Source organism: Babylonia areolata, chromosome 16, assembly GCF_041734735.1.
Source record: "Babylonia areolata isolate BAREFJ2019XMU chromosome 16, ASM4173473v1, whole genome shotgun sequence".
In the NCBI taxonomy this organism is placed as follows: Eukaryota; Metazoa; Mollusca; class Gastropoda; order Neogastropoda; family Buccinidae; genus Babylonia; species Babylonia areolata.
The window spans coordinates 10,448,069-10,470,899 of NC_134891.1; the positions used below are offsets into that span (position 1 = coordinate 10,448,069).

At 44.9% G+C, this 22,831-nt stretch overlaps 1 protein-coding gene across 1 annotated transcript in view; it reads left to right on the forward strand.

The window, feature by feature from the left end:
- The window catches only part of LOC143291137 (arf-GAP with SH3 domain, ANK repeat and PH domain-containing protein 2-like), a 117,260-nt gene that overhangs the window by 71,420 nt on the left and 23,009 nt on the right, over positions 1–22,831 (forward strand). The window contains exons 14-23 of the mRNA XM_076600808.1: positions 1,016–1,185; positions 2,436–2,569; positions 3,498–3,586; positions 5,590–5,770; positions 8,020–8,111; positions 10,883–11,069; positions 12,593–12,661; positions 13,291–13,338; positions 13,924–14,086; positions 17,582–17,638. Of these exons, the coding sequence (XP_076456923.1) occupies positions 1,016–1,185; positions 2,436–2,569; positions 3,498–3,586; positions 5,590–5,770; positions 8,020–8,111; positions 10,883–11,069; positions 12,593–12,661; positions 13,291–13,338; positions 13,924–14,086; positions 17,582–17,638 (1,190 nt within the window). The remainder of the gene's footprint in view (positions 1–1,015; positions 1,186–2,435; positions 2,570–3,497; positions 3,587–5,589; positions 5,771–8,019; positions 8,112–10,882; positions 11,070–12,592; positions 12,662–13,290; positions 13,339–13,923; positions 14,087–17,581; positions 17,639–22,831) is intronic.

Here is a 22,831-nt window from a genome sequence, read left to right on the forward strand (position 1 = left end):
AAGAGCCTTCCGCTTGCAATATTTTGATGATGGTAACTGGGGTGAAACGCTGTTAACGTCGTCTCTTTCGCCGTTCGTATGGAGAGAGTTAAGCTACCATGCAGGTAAAGAAAAGGTGCATGGGAACAAACTGCTTCCTCAAAAAAGGAAGCTTCCAGCTTGCCCTTATATCGAACACTGGATATGTGCACACTGCAGCAATGATGGAAGAAATGTGCAAACATAAAAATTAGCTTTTATTCAAAACTGGCATAGCTTTCTCGTTCTGAATGTGCTACACGTAATATACAGACGACACAGAAGAACAAACACATGGTTGCCTCAGTGGACCTTTAAACTCATTCTACCCCACATGCTTGCTACAACTTCTCTGGACCAACACTGCATGAGACCACTGCAGTAAAAAAAAAAAAGTAAGGTTGATCACTAAAATGGTGAAAATTGATGGAGAATTGTTGATTTAATCGGTCAAACAAAGCTTCGTTTGCATGCTTCTGGAATCCGTAAATGGCTCGGTTTAGAACATACCACACAGTACCAAGCAAGAGTGTTAAACGAAATTAGAACAATGTGTTAGTGCAAGAATACTCCAGCCAGGTGTACACAGGGGAAGTAATCGTGGTACGGGTTAACTCGTGCCTGGGGTAGAATGAGTTAACTGTAACATTATTTTTTAATATAAAACACCCTGAGGGAAAGGGCGCTGTATAAATGTACATTATTATTATTATTATTAACCCCTTCAGTGCCAGGGGAAAAACAGTAGAAAGTGGTGTTTCCGTCATTAAACAATATCCAAAACAATAAGCCTGAAACTGAAAAAGAATATTCTGGAGATATACCACTCTAGATAAAAATTTTCAGCTTTCCAGAGTTATTTCCTTTTTTCTGATGATGTCATCAGTGACGTAACTGTGCACTTATGCAATATGTTCTGTGGCACTGAAGGGGTTAATTAAGTGATACGTTCTGTGGCACTGAAGGAGTTAATTGAATAACAACCTGTTGCTGACAGGTGGATCTCGGTGCTGAACAACGCCAAGGAGGAGGTGCTGCTGAAGGCGTTCCGTGACACCTCTGACTCCCACTCCCTGAACCAGAGCGTGCGGGAGCTGACGTCCTCCATTGTCGACCGCATCCGTCGTCTGCCGGGCAACAAGTACTGCTGTGACTGTGGCGCCCCAGGTCGGTGTTGGGTGTGGGTGTGGGTATGGGGGGTGGTGTGGGTGTGGGGGCGGGTTGGGGGTTTGTTGGGGTGTGTAAATATGTGTGTACGTGTGTGTGTGTGTGTGTGTGTGTGTGTGTGTAGTGTAGTGTGGTGTGGTGTGTGTGTTTGTGAGTGTGTATGTTGGGGTGTATGGGTTTTGGTGTGGTGTGTTTGGAAGGGTGTGTGTGTGTGCATGTGTGTGTGTGTGTGTGTGTGTGTGTGTGTGTTTGTTTGTTTGTATATGTATATGTGTGTGTGCGCATGTATGTGGGTGTGTGTATGTGTGTGTTTATGAATATATGTATGCGTGTATCTGTGTCTGTGCATGTGCGTGTGAATGTGTTTGTGACTTTGTGTTTGGGTAGGTGTATGGGTTTGGTTTGGTGTGTGTGTGTGTGTGCGGGAGGAGGGGGAAAGGCATATGTATATATGTGTGTGTGTGAGAGAGTTTGTGTGTCTATATGTGTGTGTCTATAGATATGTGTGTTTGTGTGTGTCTGTGTCTGTGCGTGTGCGTGTGAATGTGTTTGTGACTTGGTGTGTTTGGGTAGCTGTATGGGTTTGGTTTGGTGTGTGTGTGTGTGTGTGCGGGAGGAGGGGGGGAGGCATATGTATATATGTGTGTGTGTGAGAGAGTTTGTGTGTCTATATGTGTGTGTCTATAGATATGTGTGTGTGTGTGTGTGTGACAGACCTGTGGTGTTGGTCGTGTGTGCATGTGTGTTTTTGTGTGTGTTTGTGAGACGGACGCAAAGTAGGTGTTGACCATCCTGGGGTTGATCATAGCTGTGTTTATATGTGTGTGTGTGTGTGTGTGTGTGTGTGTGACAGACCTGTAGTGTTGGTTGTGTGTGCATGTGTGTTTTTGTGTATGTATAATTATGTATGTGTATCTTAGTGTGTGTGTGTGTGTGAGACAGACCCAAAGTGGGTGTTGACCATCCTGGGGTTGATCATAGCTGTGTTTATATATATGTGTGTGTGTGTGTGTGTGTGTGTGTGTGTGTGTGTATACAATGCATATATATTTGTGTGTGTGTGTGTGTGTGCATATATAATGCATATATATTTATGTGTGTGTGTGTGTGTATGTAAGTATATATATAATGCATATATATTTGTGTGTGTGTGTGTGTGTGTGTGAGTGTGTGTGTGTGTGTGTGTGTGTATAATGCATATATATTTATTTGTGTGTGTGTGTGTGTGCGCGCGCACGTGCGTGTGACAGACCCGGAGTGGCTGTCCACCAACCTGGGGGTGATGATCTGTCTGGAGTGCTGCGGCATTCACCGGGAGCTGGGCGTCCACATCTCCAGAACCCAGAGCGTGGTCATTGACGCCCTCGGCACCTCACAACTCTTGGTAATCACTGCCCTGTACATGTGGTGTTTTGTCTCGGTAAATATAAGTTCGGCAGCCATTATGACTCCTGTCCTGTGCTCTCCATACGGCTAAGTTTTTTTCGTATTTTCTGTCTGTCTGTCGATTCTCTGGCGTTCTTGTTTTTTATCAAATTTTGTCTTGAACCAGGTCACATAATTATATGGTTCGATTGGGATATCGGGCTAAAATTAAGCCGCGATCGAAATCGATTCGCGGACACTCTGGGCCCTCTATTTCTGGCCCTCTCAACAACGCCAACCTGACGCCTCCCCCACTTCCGGGAGGTTATCGGCCGTAGTTGCTCTCTTTTTCTCCGCATAGGCGGATAGTAGTTTGCACAGGACAGGAATATCAGTCCTCTGCCGGAGTCTGCACTAGTTGGGTCACGGTAAGTATGTAATTTAAACGTAGTTTTAGATAGAAAATTTCCTTTTGTGATCTGATACAAGTAACATGAGTGTCAAAGAATCGATAGACAGACAGAAATGCGAAAAAAAACTTAGCCGTATGGAGAGCACAGGACAGGAGTCATAATGGCTGCCGTAAAAAGAGGGCGCGAGTCAGGGATGCACATGGGAGGTAACCTACTTCAGGAGGTTATCAGCCGTAGCTACTTTCGTTTTCTCTGCATAGGCGGGTAGTAGTTTGCACAGGACAGGAATCTCACCCCTGCCGGAGTCTGCACTAGTATGTTATTTAAACTTAATTTTAGGAAGAAAATTTCCTTTTCCACTTTTTCATTTGCTGTTTATCTACTCATTCAGATGAGATGATAACCGGTGGGTGGGTGGGTGTGGGTGGATGGGCGGGTGGGTGCGTGCATGTGTGCGTGCGTGCGTATTTGTGCATGTGCATGCAGACACATGCATGTTTGCGTTGATTTATGCATACATGTGCATGTGTGCAGCTGGCGAGAGTGGTGGGCAACTCGGCCCTGAATGACATCATGGAGGCCAGACTGGACAACAAGCAGAAACCGCACCCCGGCAGTCCCATGTATGTACTGCACACTCTCACTTGTCATGGTCTGTGTGATCCTCCTGCCCCTACTCTTCCTCTATCCTCCTCTTCTCCTTCCTCCTTTGCAGGGGTGGGGGATAGTAGAGTCTCTTTCAGTATTTGTATTTGTGTTTCTTTTTATCATAACAGATTTCTCTCTCTCCCCGGGGCGAGCGTGTCGCTACACAGAGAGTGCCACCCTTTTTTTTTTTTTGTTGTATTTTTTTCCTGCGTGCAGTTTTTATTTGGTTTTTCCTATTGAAGTGGATTTTTTTTTCTACAGAATTTTGCCAGGAACAACCTTTTTGTTGTCGTAAGTTCATTTACGTTAATCATCTCATCCAAATGACAAGCATCCAGACCACCGCTGAAGGTCTAGTGGAGGGGGAGAAAATATCGGCGGCTGAGCCGTGATTCGAACCAGCGCGCTCAGATTCTCTCGCTTCCTAGGTGGACGTGTTACCTGTAGGCCATCACTCCACATCCAGTAGCCCACCCAGCCCCCATCTTCTTGGAAACTCTTGTTTCAGTAGAAGCAGGGCTGCCTACTGTCCCGGGGTACGGGTATTTGTCCCGGAAAACAATGAAAACGGACAGTCCTGTCCCGGGAATCCACTTTTCGGTTTCGTGTCCCGGGAAAAAGTCTTTAGGCGAATACGCATCGACTGACTATGGCCACACCGCCAAAAGTGTGACCAGCGCGCATGCCCATAGGCCGATGTGGAACTTTCGAGAGAGATTGAAATAATGGCGTCGAAGCGAAGCAGCAAGGAGTGCGAATCTGCATCGAAGAAGATAGCAAAACGGCATCAAACTTTCATTGAGAAGTACACCGAGACATGGCCGATGTTGTACATAGTGTAAATAAAGGTAATTTTTCATTTCATTTTCTTTGAGGTGGTAAAATCTGACGTCATAAGAGGTGTCCCTGGAAATCAGGCTTTGTCCCTGGTTTTTAAGATGTGTGTCCCTGGAACTTGAAAAGGGGGGTAGGCAGCACTGTAGAAGTTTCCTATTCTTGGTCATCTCTTTGTTTCTTGGTTTTCCCTTTTCTTCTGGTCATCCCCCCCACCCTCCATCCCCCTTTGTATTACTCTCTTTGACACAACAGATTTCTCTCTGTGAAATTTGGGCTCCTCTCCCCAGGGCGAGTGCGTCCCTACACTGACAGCGCCACCCCCCCTTTTTTTTTCTGCATGCAATTTTATTTTTTTCCTATCGAAGTGGATTTTTCTACAGAATTTTGCCAGGGACAACCCTTTTGTTGCCATGGGTTCTTTTACATGCGCTAAATGCATGCTGCACACAGGACCTCGGTTTATTGTCTCATCTGAATGACTAGCGTCCAGACCACCACTCAAGGTCTAGTGGAGGGGGGAAAAGTACTAACAACTGCTGGTGTGATTCGAGCCAGTGCGCTCAGATTCTCTCGCTTCCTAGGCGGACGCGTTACCTCCAGGCCAACACTCTAGTGTTGTAATATAAGGTTCTACAGGATTTGCATTGACAGTGTTTTCAGTCCTGATAAACCCTGACCGAACAACAGGGCTCTGAGCTGTAGGCAGTGATGCGGGCGCAATAGCTGAATGGTCAAAGTATTGGACTTTCAATCTGAGGGTCCTGGGTTCGAATCTCGGTGAAGGTGCGTGGTGGGTAAAGGGTGGAGATTTTTCCAGTCTCCAAGTCAACATATGTGCAGACCTGCTAGTGCCTGAACCCCCTTCGTGTGATGACACACACGGATGATCAGATACACATGTTAAACATCCTGTGATCCATGTCAGTGATCGGTGGGTTATGGAAACAAGAACATACCCAGCATGCACACCCCAGAATATGGAGTATGGCTGCCTACATGGCGGGGTAAAAACGGTCATACACGTAAAAGCCCACTCGTGTATATTAAGAGTGAATGTGGGAGTTGCAGCCCACAAACGAAGAAGGAGGAGGAGGAGGACGACGACGACGACGACTCATCCTCATGTGGTGTTTTCACACAGGGAGGAGCGGCGCGACTTCATCCGAGCCAAGTACGAGCACCACCGCTTCGCCATCATCACCTGCACGGACAAGGAGGACCTGAAGGAGGACCTGAAGCAGGCTGTGCTGTCCAAGGACCTGCTGGCTCTCCTCCAGGTCTACGCTGAGGGCCTGGACCTGGCCGCCACCCTGCCTGATATGGTGGGTGTCAGTGGGGAGGGTGGGGTGCGGTGGAAGGGGAAGGGAACAGAAGGGAATGGAATGGTTCATTCATATATATATTCGTATTTGTATTTGTATTTCTTTTTATCACAACAGATTTCTCTGTGTGAAATTCGGGCTGCTCTCCCCTGGGAGAGCGCGTCGCTACACTACAGCGCCACCCTTTTTTTTTTTTTCTTCCTGCGTGCAGTTTTATTTGTTTTTCCTATCGAAGTGGATTTTTCTACATAATTTTGCCAGGAACAACACTTTTGTTGCCGTGGGTTCTTTGACGTGCGCTAAGTGCATGCTGCACACAGGACCTTGGTTTATCGTTTCATCCAAATGACTAACGTCCAGACCACCACTCCAGGTCTAGTGGAGGGGGAGGAAATATCGGCGGCTGAGCCGTGATTTGAATCAGCGCGCTCAGATTCTCTCGCTTCCTAGGCAGACGCGCTACCTCTAGGCCATCACTCCACCTCTAGGCCTCAGCCCCAAGTGAAGGGGTTAACATGAACACAATGCAACTCAGTAAGACAAGCAAACAAGCAGGGTGGAAGGTGGGGATGGAGTGTGGGGTGTCGATGTTGGGGTGTGGGTGTGGATCATGGTGGGTAGAGTGGGAAGTGTTTGGGTTTGGATAGAGTAGGAAGTGTGTGGGTAATGTGGGAGGTAATGTGGGAAGTGTGGTGGGAAGTGTGTGGGTAATGTGGGAAGTGTGTGGTGGTGGGAAGTGTGTGGGTGTTGAGTGGTGGTGGGAAGTGTATGGGTGTGGGTTGAGTGTGAAGTGTGTGGGTGTTGGGTGTTGGTGGGAAGTGTGTGGGTGTGGGTGGAGTGGGAAGTGTGGGTGTGGGAAGTGTGTGGGTGTGGGAAGTGTGGGTGTGGGAGTTGTGTGGGTGTGGGTGGAGTGGGAAGTGTGGGTGTGGGAATTGTGTGGGTGTGGGAGTTGTGTGGGTGTGGGAAGAGTGGGAAGTGTGTGGATGTGGATAGAGTGGGAATTGTGTGGGTGTTGGGTGGTGGTGGGAAGTGTGTGGGTGTGGGTGGTGGTGGGAAGTGTGTGGGTGGTAGTGGTGGGAAGTGTGTGGGTGTTGGGTGGTGGTGGGAAGTGTGTGGGTGTGGATAGAGTGGGAAGTGTGTGGGTGTGGTGGGAAGTGTGTGGGTGTGGATAGAGTGGGAAGTGTGTGGGTGTGGATAGAGTGGGAAGTGTGTGGGTGTTGGGTGGTGGTGGGAAGTGTGTGGGTGTGGGTGAGTGGGAAGTGTGTGGGTGTTGGGTGGTGGTGGGGAGTGTGTGGGTGTGGGTGAGTGTGAAGTGTGTGGGTGTTGGGTGGTGGTGGGGAGTGTGTGGGTGTGGGTGGTGGTGGGAAGTGTGTGGGTGTGGATAGAGTGGGAAGTGTGTGGGTGTGGATAGAGTGGGAAGTGTGTGGGTGTTGGGTGGTGGTGGGAAGTGTGTGGGTGTGGGTGAGTGGGAAGTGTGTGGGTGTTGGGTGGTGGTGGGAAGTGTGTGGGTGTGGGTGAGTGGGAAGTGTGTGGGTGTTGGGTGGTGGTGGGAAGTGTGTGGGTGTTGGGTGGTGGTGGGAAGTGTGTGGGTGGTAGTGGTGGGAAGTATGTGGGTGTGGGTGGAGTGGGAAGTGTGTGGGTGGTAGTGGTGGGAAGTGTGTGGGTGTGGGTGGAGTGGGAAGTGTGTGGGTGGTAGTGGTGGGAAGTGTGTGGGTGTGGGTGAAGTGGGAAGTGTGTGGGTGGTAGTGGTGGGAAGTATGTGGGTGTGGGTGGAGTGGGAAGTGTGTGGGTGGTAGTGGTGGGAAGGGTGTGGGTGGAGTGGGAAGTGTGTGGGTGGTAGTGGTGGGAAGTGTGTGGGTGTCGGTGAGTGGGAAGTGTGTGGGTGGTAGTGGTGGGAAGTATGTGGGTGTGGGTGGAGTGGGAAGTGTGTGGGAAATGTGGTGGTAGGAAGTGTGGTGGTGTTTATAGAGTGGGAAACATGTGGGTTAGTGGAGTGGAATGTGTGCTGGTGGGTGTGGGGATGGTGGGAAGTGTGTGGGTGGTAGTGGTGGGAAGTGTGTGGGTGTGGGTGGAGTGCGAAGTGTGTGGGTGTTGGTAGAGTGGGAAGTTTGTTGGTGGGGGAGTATGTGGGTGAGTGTGGAGTGGGGGAAAAAAGAAACTGTAAACTGCGTGTGTGGATGTTTGAAGATTTGTATGTGAGCTTTGTGTACCACTATGGCGCTGAAGTGATGGATGGATTTGTGTTTCAGGAGAACGGAGAGACGGCGTTACACCTGGCAATACTGGAGGACGACGGCAGTTCCTTGCCGCTTGTGGACTTCCTCATTCAGAACAGCTCCATGTAAGTGATACACTGCTGTGATGCTTCCCACCTCTACACACTTAACCACGCCATACCGCACCACATCATGTCACACCACACCTCTACACACTTAACCACGCCATACCGCAACACTTCATGCCACACCTCAACTCTACACACTGTGCCTTGCCGAACCACACCACTTCATGCCACACCACAACTCTACACATTTTACCTTGCCGTACCGCACCACATCATGCCACACCACAACTCTACACACTGTGCCTTGCCGAACCACACCACTTCATGCCACACCACAACTCTACACATTTTACCTTGCTGAATCGCACCACATCATGCCACACCACAACTCTACACACTGTGCCTTGCCGAACCGCACCACATCATGCCACACCACAACTCTACACACTGTACCTTGCCGAACCGCACCACATCATGACACACCACATCTCTACACATTTTACCACGCCATACCGCACCACATCATGCCACACCACAACTCTGACACACTGTACCTTGCCGAACCGCACCACATCATGCCACACCACAACTCTACACACTGTACCTTGCCAAACCGCACCACATCATGCCACACCACACCTCTGCACACTTTACCTTGCCATACCGCACCACATCATGCCACACCACAACTCTGACACACTTTACCTTGCCGAACCGCACCACATCATGCCACACCACAACTCTACACACTGTACCTTGCCAAACCGCACCACATCATGCCACACCACACCTCTGCACACTTTACCTTGCCATACCGCACCACATCATGCCACACCACAACTCAAATGCACCACGCACCCACCCCTGCACTCCCTCCCTAGCATGCCCCCAAATCACACCATGCTGCACAATACAACCCCAAACCACGTCACCACAAATTAATACAACACAACCTGTCACAACACAGCAAAGCATAACAAGCACACCACCACACAACACTGCACAGCACAGCACAGCACAGCACAGCACAGCACAACACAACACAACCACACATCCCACACCACCACACCACAATACACCTCACAGCACAACACTTCAGCATTTACCCTGGCTCAATAACTGTGTGTTCCCTGACAATCACCCATCAGATGAATGCACCATTACCCTGGCTCTGTAACTGTGTTCCCTGACAACCACCCATCAGAATGCACCATTACCCTGGCTGTGTAACTTTATGTTCCCTGACAACCAACCATCAGAATGCACCATTACCCTGGCTCTGTAACTGTGTTCCCTGACAACCACCCATCAGATGAATGCACCATTACCCTGGCTCTGTAACTGTGTTCCCTGACAACCAGCCATCAGATGAATGCACCATTACCCTGGCTGTGTAACTGTGTTCCCTGACAACCACCCATCAGATGAATGCACCATTACCCTGGCTCTGTAACTGTGTTCCCTGACAACCACCCATCAGATGAATGCACCATTACCCTGGCTCTGTAACTGTGTTCCCTGACAACCAACCATCAGAATGCACCATTACCCTGGCTCTGTAACTGTGTTCCCTGACAACCAACCATCAGAATGCACCATTACCCTGGCTCTGTAACTGTGTTCCCTGACAACCACCCATCAGATGAATGCACCATTACCCTGGCTCTGTAACTGTGTTCCCTGACAACCAGCCATCAGATGAATGCACCATTACCCTGGCTCTGTAACTTTATGTTCCCTGACAACCAACCATCAGATGAATGCACCATTACCCTGGCTCTGTAACTGTGTTCCCTGACAACCACCCATCAGATGAATGCACCATTACCCTGGCTGTGTAACTGTGTTCCCTGACAACCAGCCATCAGATGAATGCACCATTACCCTGGCTCTGTAACTGTGTTCCCTGACAACCAGCCATCAGATGAATGCACCATTACCCTGGCTGTGTAACTGTGTTCCCTGACAACCAACCATCAGAATGCACCATTACCCTGGCTCTGTAACTGTGTTCCCTGACAACCACCCATCAGATGAATGCACCATTACCCTGGCTCTGTAACTGTGTTCCCTGACAACCAGCCATCAGATGAATGCACCATTACCCTGGCTCTGTAACTGTGTTCCCTGGCGACCAACCATCAGATGAATGCACCATTACCCTGGCTCTGTAACTGTGTTCCCTGGCGACCAACCATCAGATGAATGCACCATTACCCTGGCTCTGTAACTGTGTTCCCTGACGACCAGCCATCAGATGAATGCACCATTACCCTGGCTCTGTAACTGTGTTCCCTGACAACCAGCCATCAGATGAATGCACAGGCAAGGTTCGGCTACACCTGTGTGCCCAGACGACACAGCACTACACAACTCCACATGATGCAACACCACCACCATCACTACCACCACACAACTTGACCACACCATCTTCCCTCCTCCCCCCTCCCGTTGTGCACAACACAACATGGCCGCTCATCATCCCACCCCATCACACCACACCACACGACAAGACAAGACAAAACGTTACCACATAGCACAAAACTACACAACACAACTCCACCGAATACCACACCACACCATAATTCCACCACAACTCCACCACCACCACCACACCACAACTCCGCCACCACCACCACACCACAACTCCGCCACCACCACAACTCCACCACCACCACCACACCACAACTCCGCCACCACCACAACTCCACCACCACCACCACACCACACCAACTATCACTCTGCCCCCCTTGCCCCCCCACCCGTATACCCTTTCTCCCCCACCCCACCACCACCATCCTCACTGTCTATCCTTTACAACCCAACAGTGGCAGCCTGGACAAGAAGACGCACGACGGCAACACGGTGCTCCACCTGTGTGCCCAGCTGAACAAGACAGAGTGCATGAAGCTGATGCTGCGTACCCGCCCAGACCTGGCCAACATCGAGAACAAGGCCGGCAAGACGCCCCTGGAGATTGCCCGTGAGGCCGGGCATCAACTGTGTACAGAACTGGTGAGAGGGTGAATAGAATAGAATAGAATATTTTTTTTATTGTCATAAAACCTGAAGGTTTGTAAGACACAATAAAACGTGAACATGAGCATATTAAGAAGAGAAACATTCGTGAACAAATTTCGCAAGCCTTGGCTGTAATTCTGTTAGAAGGATCAGTTCATTTGGCTAGGCATTTGGAGGACATATATCGATTAGGAATCTGTGTCTGTAAGTATTGTATTTTACACAGTTGTCTGATAGGTGAATCTCATCTTCTAAACTGTTACAGGTCTCAAACAGTCTTTGCTCATTCAGTGTATTTTTATATCTTCCCTGTTTGAATGGTAAGTCATGTGTGTTGATTCATAACATAGTGCTTTCCTGTGTTGTGTATTTGCTATATTTGTGTGTGGGGGTGTGTGTGGGGGAAGTCAAGGTGGTGGGGGGGAGATGCCCAGAGGCTGGAACAGAACTGGTGAGAGGGAGGGGGGTGATTGGGGGAGGGAGCATGACAGTGGTCATCAGTGTGTGGGGGGGGGGAGTTGGGGTGGAAAGAGCGTTTCTGTGTGTAGCTGTGGTGTTAGCCTGTGGTGATGGTTGGTGTTGATTTACACACACTTTCAGAATGTGTAGGGTTTTACAGATCGTTAATAAATAGTTAAATACTCTGAGCATTTTTCAGTTCTGTTTCTTGAAGGGTACTTTGCCCATTTTTTGAATCTGTTCCTTGAGGTGATGTAGGATCTAGAAAACGGTTTTCTCTGGTGGGGTGGTGGTTGGTTTAGATATGCCAAACATTTGCCCAGTTTGTTGATTCCATTTCTTTGTGGTATAGAATTGGAAAACAGTTTTTTTTTCTTTTGCTTTACTGAGGTGGTGATAGTTGGTCAAGACACACTGAACATGTTGGGTTTTAAATTTTATGTTTTTAAATATATATTTTTTCTGTTTGTTAATTATTTGTTGATTTAGATAATAAAGAAGATATATATATATATATATATATATATATATATATATATATATATATATAATCTTGATCCACAGTGATCCTACCTTTTCAGAAATGATAAAACTGTCATGCTCTTTTTATCAACCAGTAATCAGATAACTAGGAGGCAAGAGTGTACTGGCTCTTAGTGCTGCAGCCTTGGGGGCTAGACGGCCTTTGGCGACCACCCCAATGCCAACAGTCCTAAAGCCCTCTTGGCCCAGAGAGTGGGGATGTAACTTTGGAAAGACACTCACCGCTATAATCAAATTCTAGCCAAGATAGTTCGGACAGCAGTTGTCTCCCCTGCCATTCTGATGGTCATAGTCGGACACGACTGACTGTCATATAATCATGGGAAAGAAGGAAATAGAGTTTTTTGTTTTTTGTTTTTTGTGGATGGAGTTGATAGCCATGCTGTGTTGCAGGGACTGATTCAGTGAGAATGGATGCATGTTTTAAAAGGGGTACTCGCCACGTCGTGTTTGCCAAGCATGTACTATGGTTGGGGATATCTTGCTCAGTAGACACATGGTGGTTTGTGTTACAGCTGAAAAGTGCAATAGCTGGCAAGAAGGATCTCTTTGTTCATGTCAACATTGACTGGGACCTTGTCTCTGTGAGTACTTCTTTTTTTTTTTAATGTTATATATTCTATTCCTTCTCCTCAATTTTGTTTTCTTTCAAGCTTTTTTTTTTCTTTTCTATTTTTGTTAAAGTCCAGAGTACATTTGTTTTTGTTGTGTTTATTTAGTGATTATCTGATGAAATTTTGTTTGTTGTGTTGATATTTGACAAAGTTGCTTAATGTGTGCAAATGACAGGTGGTGTTGAGTGCAGTGTGTTTTGATATTTTTTTGTTTGTTTTATACAACAAATGGCAAAAGTGTGAACACACCACAGTGATAGAGAATGGCTTAACTCACTCAGTACGGCCAGTCCTCTCTTCTCCTCTACACAGACCCCTCGGATGTCCAGTGGGTGTCTGAATGACCCAACCTTTAGCTTCCGTCGTCAGAACTGTGGTATTCTTTGTCAACATTCACCTCTTCAGTATAAGAGCCTTCCGCTTGCAATATTTTGATGATGGTAATTGGGGTGAAACGCTGTTAACGTCGTCTCTTTCGCCGTTCGTCTGGAAAGAGTTAAAATGTTTGTTGTTGGTATCGTTATTGTTCATATTATTTTTACTGTTGTTTTTATCTCTGTCAGTTGTTTTAAAACATGGATTTTGATGTCCTTTTTCAGGAGGAGCGTTTCTATGACTGCAACGACTTGAGTGACGATGACCTGGATGTAAGTTTGTGTATTTTTGCATGTTAATGTGTATGTGTGTGTATTTTTGTGTTTGTGTATGTGTCTGTGTGGGTGTGTGCATGTGTGTGTTTTGTGTGTGTGAGTGTGTCAGTGTGTGTGAGCAGATGTGTATGTGTGTGTGTGTGTAGAGGAGGAGGAAGGGTGGTTTGTCTGTTTGTCTGCGTGAGCATGGGTTTGCATGTGTGTGTGCATTTGTGTTTGTGTGTGCACACACATGTAGGCGTCGTCTGTGTTTGTTTATTAGTAAATATGTATGCGTACATGTATGGAAAGAAAATGAATGAACAGATATAAACATATGGGGCTTTCAAAACTGCCCACACCTGCAGGCATTTTCATGTAGTGGGAGGGGTTGGGTTGTGGGAAGAAGAACGAAAGAAAGAAATTGATTAAAAAGGAAGAGGAGATTAATGCAAGCTTTGTCTTAGCATGAAGCTGCCTCCTTATTGTCAACCAAGGGGTTTTATCTGTTGTTTTGTTTCACCCTGCATTTCTCTTCCTCCACCTTTCTCCCCTCCGTTTCATTAACGAGCCTGTATGCAGTCTTCGAGCTTCTTTCTGAAGGGCACCCCGGACAAGCCCAGGTCAAGGTCACGACCCTCCAGCCTCATTGTCATGCCGCCCACCGACTCCCCCGCCCACGCCCAGTTGATGGGCAAAGATCGTCTCCATGACGACAATGGGCGGCTGCCCCCGCCACCTCCCCCGCTGTCAAACAAGCCAAAAAGTAAGAGGAGAGAATTTGTGCGTGCGTTTGTGTGTATGCGTTTCTGGATCTCTTTCGTTCCATGGAAGTTTGTCATGTATCCTTGTCCGTAAATTTGTGTAGATTTCCTGGTTTTCTTGATGTTTTTTGTACATATATATATATATATTTTTATTGAACTGTGGAGCTTTTTCTTTAAAATAGTGCTAGTAGATGTAAAATTTTAAATTCTTTTTTTTCATTTTTTAATAAATGGTTCTAAAGACAAGAAAACAAGAAATAAATGTTCTTTGTAAGAATTGGCATGATTGTTCCCCATTCCTGTGTTAGGATGTACAGTGTTAATTTTTTTTTTTGTCCATATTTTTTTTTCCATGTGAACTGGTGACATGTGATATATGAAATAAGCTTATGTACTTGTGTAATTTTGAATGTATGATAGTTTACTTTGTGTGGCTGTGTGTTTTGATGAATGTGGTTACACCTGCTGTGTCTTCCAGTTTTATATGTGTGGACGTGTATTACAGAAAGTATATAATTCTATGTGCTTTAGTTTTAGCTAAATTGGTAACACAAAGTTGTAATTGTTTTGCTTATGATAAAGACAGGTATTCCCAGATTGTAATTATTTCACTTTTGTACACATGGGAATTCCAGACTCTTATTCTTCTAGTTATCTGTACATATGGGAATACCCAATACTGTTTATTTTCTGGTTTTGTGACAGTTCTTAGCAGATTCAGTGATAAAAATGAGTTTAGTTTCTACTATTTACATATTTAAAAAACAAAACAAGAAACAAACAAAAACCCCAGTGAAAACCAAACACAAAGGAAGAAACGAACACTGACAAAGCATCAAAAACATTGACAATTATCAAAACTGTGGCCATCATGGATAGTGTTTCAAAATTGTGGCCATCACAGATTTTGAATCACAACTATGGCCGTCACAGACAATATATCAAAGTTATGGTCATCACTGGCAATGTATCAAAACTGGTCACAGTTATCAAAACTATGGCTATCACAGACAACATATCAAAGCTATGACCATCACTGACAGTGTATCAAAACTGGCCATCACAGATATTGTATCAAATTTATGGCCATCACAGACAACATATCAAAGCTATGACCATCACTGACAGTGTATCAAAACTATGGCCACCACTGACAGTGTATCAAAACTGGCCATCATGGACAGTGTTTCAAAACTGTGGCCATCATGGACAGTGTTTCAAAACTGTGGCCATCACTGACAATGTATCAAAACTGTGGCCATCACTGACAATGCATAAAAGCAATGGCCATCATTGACAATGTATCAAAACTATGGCCGTCACAGACAATATATCAAAGCTATGGCCATCACTGACAATGTATCAAAACTATGGCCATCACTGACAGTGTATCAAAACTATGGCCGTCACAGACAATATATCAAAGCTATGGCCATCACTGACAATGTATCGAAACTATGGCCATCACTGACAGTGTATCAAAACTATGGCCGTCACAGACAATATATCAAAGCTATGGCCATCACTGACAATGTATCAAAACTATGGCCATCACAGACAATATATCAAAGTTATGGCCATCACTGACAATGTATCAAAACTATGGCCACCACTGACAATGTATCAAAACTGTGGCCATCATGGACAGTGTTTCAAAACTGTGGCCATCATGGACAGTGTTTCAAAACTGGCCATCACTGACAATGTATTAAAACTGTGGCCATCACTGACAATGCATAAAAGCAATGGCCATAATTGACAATGTATCAAAACTGTGGCCATCACAGATATTGAATCAAAACTATGGCCATCACAGATAATGTATCAAACCTATGACTGTCACATACAATATATCAAAGTTATGGCCATCACTGACAGTGCATGTAAACTGGCTGTCACAATGTATCAAAACTGGCCATCACTGACAATGTATCAAAACTATGGCCGTCATAGACAATATATCAAAGCTGTGGCCATCACTGACAATGTATCAAAACTATGGCCGTCACAGACAATATATCAGAGCTTTGGCCATCACTGACAATGTATCAAAACTATGGCTGTCACAATATATCTAAACTATGGCCATCTCTGACAGTGTATCAAAAGTATGGCCATCACTGACATTAGTGACAATGTATCTAAACTATGGCCATCTTTGACAATGCATAAAAGTTATGGCCATCACTAACAATGACTCAAAACTGTGGCCGTCACTGATAATGTTTCAAAACTGTGGCCATCAGTGACAATGTTTCAAAACTATGGCCATCAGTGACAATGTTTCAAAACTATGGCCATCAGTGACAATACATAAAAGCTATGGCCATCACTGATAATGTTTCAAAACTGGCCATCACTGACAATGTTTCAAACTTGTGGCCGTCAGCCATCACTGACAATGTTTCAAAACTATGGTCATCACTGACAATACATAAAAGCTATGGCCATCACTGATAATGTTTCAGAACTGGCCATCACTGACAATATTTCAGAACTGTGGCCATAACTGACGTTTCATAAAAGATATGTCCACCACTAACAGCATATCAAAGCTAGGACCATCACTGACAATATATTATAGAATCACGACCGTCACTGACACTGAATGTAAACTATGGCTGTCAACAGCAAGTCTTGATTTTCTGATGTCTCATTAGGAAAATCATTTAATTCACAGCAACCTGCTATGCTCACATGATGGTAGTTTTGACAATCAGAAGTTTGAATTTTTGTTCCAGCAGCAAAAGGTGTCAATATATATCAAGATATCAGACTGCTTTTGTGTATGCAATAGATTCACACTCACACAGAAATCTGTTCTTGGAGAAATCAACTGCTTTTTTCTGCAGTAGATTCTCACATTCACATAGCATTAAAAAAAATATATATATATAGTGGAAAGTTCTTTTCAGAATGTTTTGTGTTTTTCACATAAAAATGCTTACATTCACATTTGATTTTGTTCTAATGGGAAGAACATTAATGTCAGCTTCACTGGGGAACATTGTCTGGGCAGATGCTGATTTTCTCATTGAATTTCATTATTCTTTTTAGGGAAACATGTTAGTTTGGGGACATTTTGTTATTCAGTGGTTGTCTGCCTGCGGACACATGAAAGTTGATCTGAAGTGATGACATATAATGAGAGTATTGCCCGTAGGTTGGAAGAAAAGAAAAAGTGTTATCTGAACATTGTCAACAGTTAGGGAAACATATGAGCGTATTGTCAGTAGTCAATGGGGGAAAAATTTGAGAGTATTATCAGTAATTAAATTGTGTGGGGGGTGGGGGAAACTATGAGAGTACTGTCAGTAATTAAATGGGTGGGAAATATGAGAGCATTGTCAGTAATTGATAGGGATTTTTTTTTTTAATTATTATTTTTTAATAGAAAAGTATTGTCTGATGTCTTTGTGTATGTGTATACATGTGCGGTAACTCCATGTTGACAATCATTGGTTTGGTGTTGTCTGTTTCTTTCCCCTTCCTAGAGCAGGTAGCAGTAGGTAGTAAATTGCGTCACAGTAGTAACAAGTTAAGCTATTCAGGTGAGTCCAAGCCCCCACGCTGGGATTTTTTTTCTTCTCTCTCTCTCTCTTTGTTTTTCTCCTCCCCCCTTCCTCCACTCCCACCCCCCCCACAACCCCCCTCAACCTCTTCTCAAAACACCTGCCATTCTCTTCCCTTTTTCCGTTTGCGGGACTGGCCTGTGCAGGAATGAGATCCCTTGGCGAATGAGTACTGTAGTTGCTTGCCTGTGGAATGGTTTTGAGGATTTCTGGTTTTTTGTGTGTTTTTTGTTTTGTTTTTTTGGTTTCTGAAGTGGTTTTTTAAATTAAAATTTTTTTAAATTTATTTAAGAAATTATGTTTATTATGGCATTTGATGTGTTATATTTAGTTCAGTCAGGGCTGTTCTTTTAGTGTCTTGGTTTTTTTTTTTTTTTTTACTGTGTGCTAATTTTGGTTAAGGTATCCGTTTTTGCTGCTTTTTAAAAAATTATTTCATTTTGCTGGAATTTTTTTGGGCCACATTTAAAAAAATTCAGTTAATGGAGCATTGCTGAAAGGGCACACATACACACACACACACGCACACGTACACACGCACATACACACACACATGCACGCACATGCACACACGCGCACACACACGCATGCACACACACACACATGCACACACACACGCACACACACACACACACACACACACGCACACACATGCACACACACACACACACACACACAAAAGGAAAAAAAAAAGGTAAATAACCACCATTTTCGTTTTCTGAGCACTTCAGTTTGACAGCCACTTCCACCACACCCCAACCCCTCTCCCAACTCTTCCAGATCTCCTAAGGGAGGATGAAAAGTCCTAGTGGCATGATCAAAGTTTATAGCTGTGCTGTCTGTGTTGTCGAGCATGCGTCACTGTGTGCGTGTATGTTTGCATTGTTGATAGAAATTAGTGCATGCATATGTAAGCATAGATGTGTGTGTGTGTGTGTGTGTGTTTGTGTGTGGTGTGTGTGTGTGTGTGTGTTTGAGAGTGTGTTTGAGTGTGTGTGTTTGTGTGTGTGCGTGCGTGCGTGCGCGTGTGTAGCCCTTAAAAGAGAGAGAGAGAGAGTTGGGGGAAGGGGAAAAGAATACAGTAACTTTTGCACCAGGGTAAAGTAAAAGGCACATCATTTCCATCTACTGCTGGCCAGAATTTCTGTCAAACCCGTATAGTATACACAGGTGAATAAAAGATTCTGTCCATTTTCGATCATAAGGTAACTGTTTTTCCCATAACCTTGTACACAAACGCACCTTATTTGTGGATGAAATTAGTAAACGGAACAAGAGAGGTATTTTCCAGAATTTATCATAAACTAGCATAAACTCAAAAACAATACTGACAAAGAAAATGAAAACTACTGTGTTGTAAGTTTGTGATATTGGCTCTTTCTTTCAGCCTGGTTCTAAAATTACTTTCAAGTTCACCAGGTCAGCAGTGGTTTGACCACACTCAATACACAATTGCACCTTTTCCAAGGACTTTTCATAAAATTGTTTTTCGGAATGATTCAGTGCTTGTAGCTTTTAGAGGCATTTGATTGGCTAAGAGCGGACCGGTCAGCAGTGGTTTGACCACACTCGATACACAACTGCACCTTTTCCAAGGACTTTTCATAAAATTGTTTTTCGGAATGATTCAGTGCTTGTAGCTTTTAGAGGCATTTGATTGTCTAAGAGCGGACTGGACAAGACAGGGCGTCTTTTCAGTGTTCACCTTCACCTTCACCTCTCCCGTAGTCTGGGTTCAGACCGTTGGGGCACCGCTGCTGACCTGGCCACCACCCCTCTCCACTCTTCACGGTTTTCTGATTTCCTCAGGGCGTCACCGAGCGTCAAGCCTGTCCACCCCCGGATGTTGTCTTCCCATCTCTTCTTCTGCCGTCCTCTCCTTCTGCCTCCTTGTACGGTGCCTTGCAGGAACGTTTTGGCAAGACCAGATGATCGGGAGATGTGTCCATACCACCTAAGTTTGCGTTTTTTCACTATGGACAGAAGGTCTTCGTAGGGTCCAATACTTTGCTGGATTCTGTTCTTCACTTCCGTGTTAGTGATGTGGTCTCTGTAGGAGATGCCAAGTAGTCTACGAAAGCATCTCATCTCGACAGCTTGGATTCTTCTCTTGATGTCTGCAGTCAGGGTCCAAGTCTCGCAGGCGTAGAGCAATATTGATATAACCAGGGAACGCATCAGTCTGATTTTTGAGCTGAGAGCGATGTTTTTGTTGTTCCAGATGGTGTTCAGCTTGTTGAGTGCCGTTGTTGTTTGGGCAATTCTCGAGAGTACTTCTGGTTTAGATCCTTCATCTGACACGATTGCTCCCAGATATTTGAAGCTGTGGACTGTTTTAAGCTTTTCGTCGTTGACTTTGATGTCAATGCTGATGCCGTTGGTGTTGTTAGTCATCAGTTTGGTTTTCTCCGCACTGATTTGCATTCCATACGATGTGGAGGCTTTGTCTAGATGTTTGACCAGGCTTGCCAGTTCTTCTTCTTTTCCAGCCAGTCCATCAATGTCGTCGGCAAAACGTAGGTTTGTGATTGTTCTGCCGCCTATGCTGACTGTTCCTACATGCTCTTCCAGTGCGTCAGTCATTATTCTTTCTAAGAAGATGTTGAAGAGTGTTGGGGAGAGTAGACAGCCTTGTCTCACTCCGACTGTGGTTCTGAACCAGTCCCCGATGCTATTGTTGAGGTAGACTGCGCTGGTGGCTTTGTCATAGAGGTGCTGTATCAGTCTGATCAGGTTGGCGTTGATGTTGTACAGATTCATGGTAGCCCACAAAGCTGCATGCCAGACCCTGTCAAATGCCTTCTTAAAATCAATGAAGACATGGTAGAGGTCTTGTTGGTGTTGATGGTACCTCTCACATAGCAACCTCAAGTTGAAGATTTGTTCAGTTGTGCTCCTTCCTGGTCTGAAACCTGCCTGTTCTTCAGCAATGATGTTTTCTGCTTGTGGTTTCAGTCTGTTAAGCAGGATCTTCAACATGACTTTGCTGGGATGACTAATCAGGCTGATGGTGCGGTAGTTTTGACACTGCTGGAGATTGCCCTTTTTGGGAAGGGTGATGATCAGTGATTGTGTCCACGGTGTGGGCCATTCCCCTGTTTGCCAGATCTTGTTGCAGATATTCAGTAGCACATCTATCATAACTTCACCCCCTGCTTGGACCAGTTCTGATGGGATGTTGTCCACTCCTGCCGATTTCCCTTTTTTCAGCAATGCTATTGCTGCCTCTATTTCTTCACGGAGTATGGGGTGATTACTGTTATCAGTGGCTGGTGGGACATTCAGTATTGCTGGATCACCTGTGGTCTGTATGTTGTATAGCTCTGAGCAGTATTCTGTCCATCGCTTTAGGATGTCTTGTTCTTCTGTTAGACATTTTCCATCCTTCAGTGTTAGCCGCACGAAATTTGACCAAGCAGAGCAAACTGATAGGCCTAGTTTGCATCAGTTTGACATGGTAAGTATATGTGTCACCGAACAGCGAGTGTAATACAAACTCCTCCTTTTTCTTTAAGTTGGGGGTGGGTGGCAGGTTGCCTTATACCCATGAGTGCCATAGATTCTGATGAATATTTTGGTTCAAAACAACAAAGAAATGTCAGGATAGTTCCTCCATACCTTTCATTTACCTGTCTGCAGAGAGATCAGCTTGCTAAGTGGTGTTATTGTAAACCATCCATCCCCAGATTCTTGTTCAGTTATGCTGGCAAAAAGTTACGTTGGCTGGAAATTGTATGCCTTCAATTATGTAAGAAAGTTACTTTTTTTTTTTTTTTTTTTTTTTTTTTTTTTTTTTTTTTTTTTGCTCGTTGATTTTCAATGCTTATGGGCTGGCTTAAGAGTTAAATTTATTTATGTACGTAGACAGTGACAACAGATTGTCTGCATGTACAGATATGAACGCATTTTTATGTCAAATGGTTATGTAACATCTGGATGAAGACATTGATCAGTTCACAAACGACTGACTACTGTTGATCAGAGTGAAGAGTTGGGTAATGAATTTCTGGAGAGTGGGGGAAGGGGGTGGGGAGCATGAAGTAAAGAAGAGGGAGAGATGGAAATATCTCAACCAGGTAGCTTTTACACACACACAGACACACACACACACACACATGCACAGACAAACCATGTAAATGTTTGCACATGTTCATTTTGTCTGAAAAGCAGTCATTTTTCCTCATGGGTTGAAATGAGGAGTTACCCAACTCAAGCTTACAGCTTTTTTGAACCTTGATGACAGTTTGACAAGCGTGTGGGTGTGTGCGTATGTTTGTGTATGTGTGTGTGACTATGTGTGTATGTGTGACTGTGTGTGTGTGTGTGTGTGTGTGTGTGAGACTCTACATGTGTGAATGCTCGCGTGCGCGCGTGTGTGCGTGTGTGTGTTATATGTGCGTATACATGTGTGTGTGTGTGCATGCGTGGGTGTGTATGTGCGCACACAGATGCATGTTCCAGTGCATTGTTGAGGTGTGTGATAGGTGTAGAACACATGACACACATCCCTGGTCTGTCATTGCTGAACACTGAAATCCTTAACACACACACAGTCCAACATTGTGTGTTCACACTGTAGCCCCAGATGATTTATCCATAAGGCCGTAGCCCCTCAGAAGATAGGTACATATCTAGATGAGAAAGTTGCACATTAATACAGAAGAATGGTTATGATGCATAAACACTGCGGAGTTTAAACACTTCATGCAGGAACAAAGTAAAATGCTTTACAATAGTTTTGTTTGGGGATGACGTTAACAAAAACCAGCTTGAATAAGCTAAGGCTGTTCAAAGCACTTTGGTGGATATAAACTGCTCTGTCACGTTTCTCAATCATGGGTGAAAAAATTCAGCACAAAATGGACTTCGTCTTTCAAAAATTGATTCTTTGCGCAGCTGATAGAGCATATTTGTGAATGTTTGAATGCCTGTAGCGATCTAGTGCACACTGTAGTTTTCAGAGAGAAAAAAAAAAAGCATGTCTGTGGCAAACCTTGTCTGTGTTGTTTGCTCGTGCATGGAATGCTAGTCAGCCTTTCTACTTCTCTCTTTCTGGTTTTTTGTTTGTTTTTTTTAATTCAGGATACATTAGCTGCAATGTGTGGAGTGAATAATGTGTGAGATGGTTTATGCGATTCTTTTATGTTTGTGTCTTTGTCGTACATCTGTTAT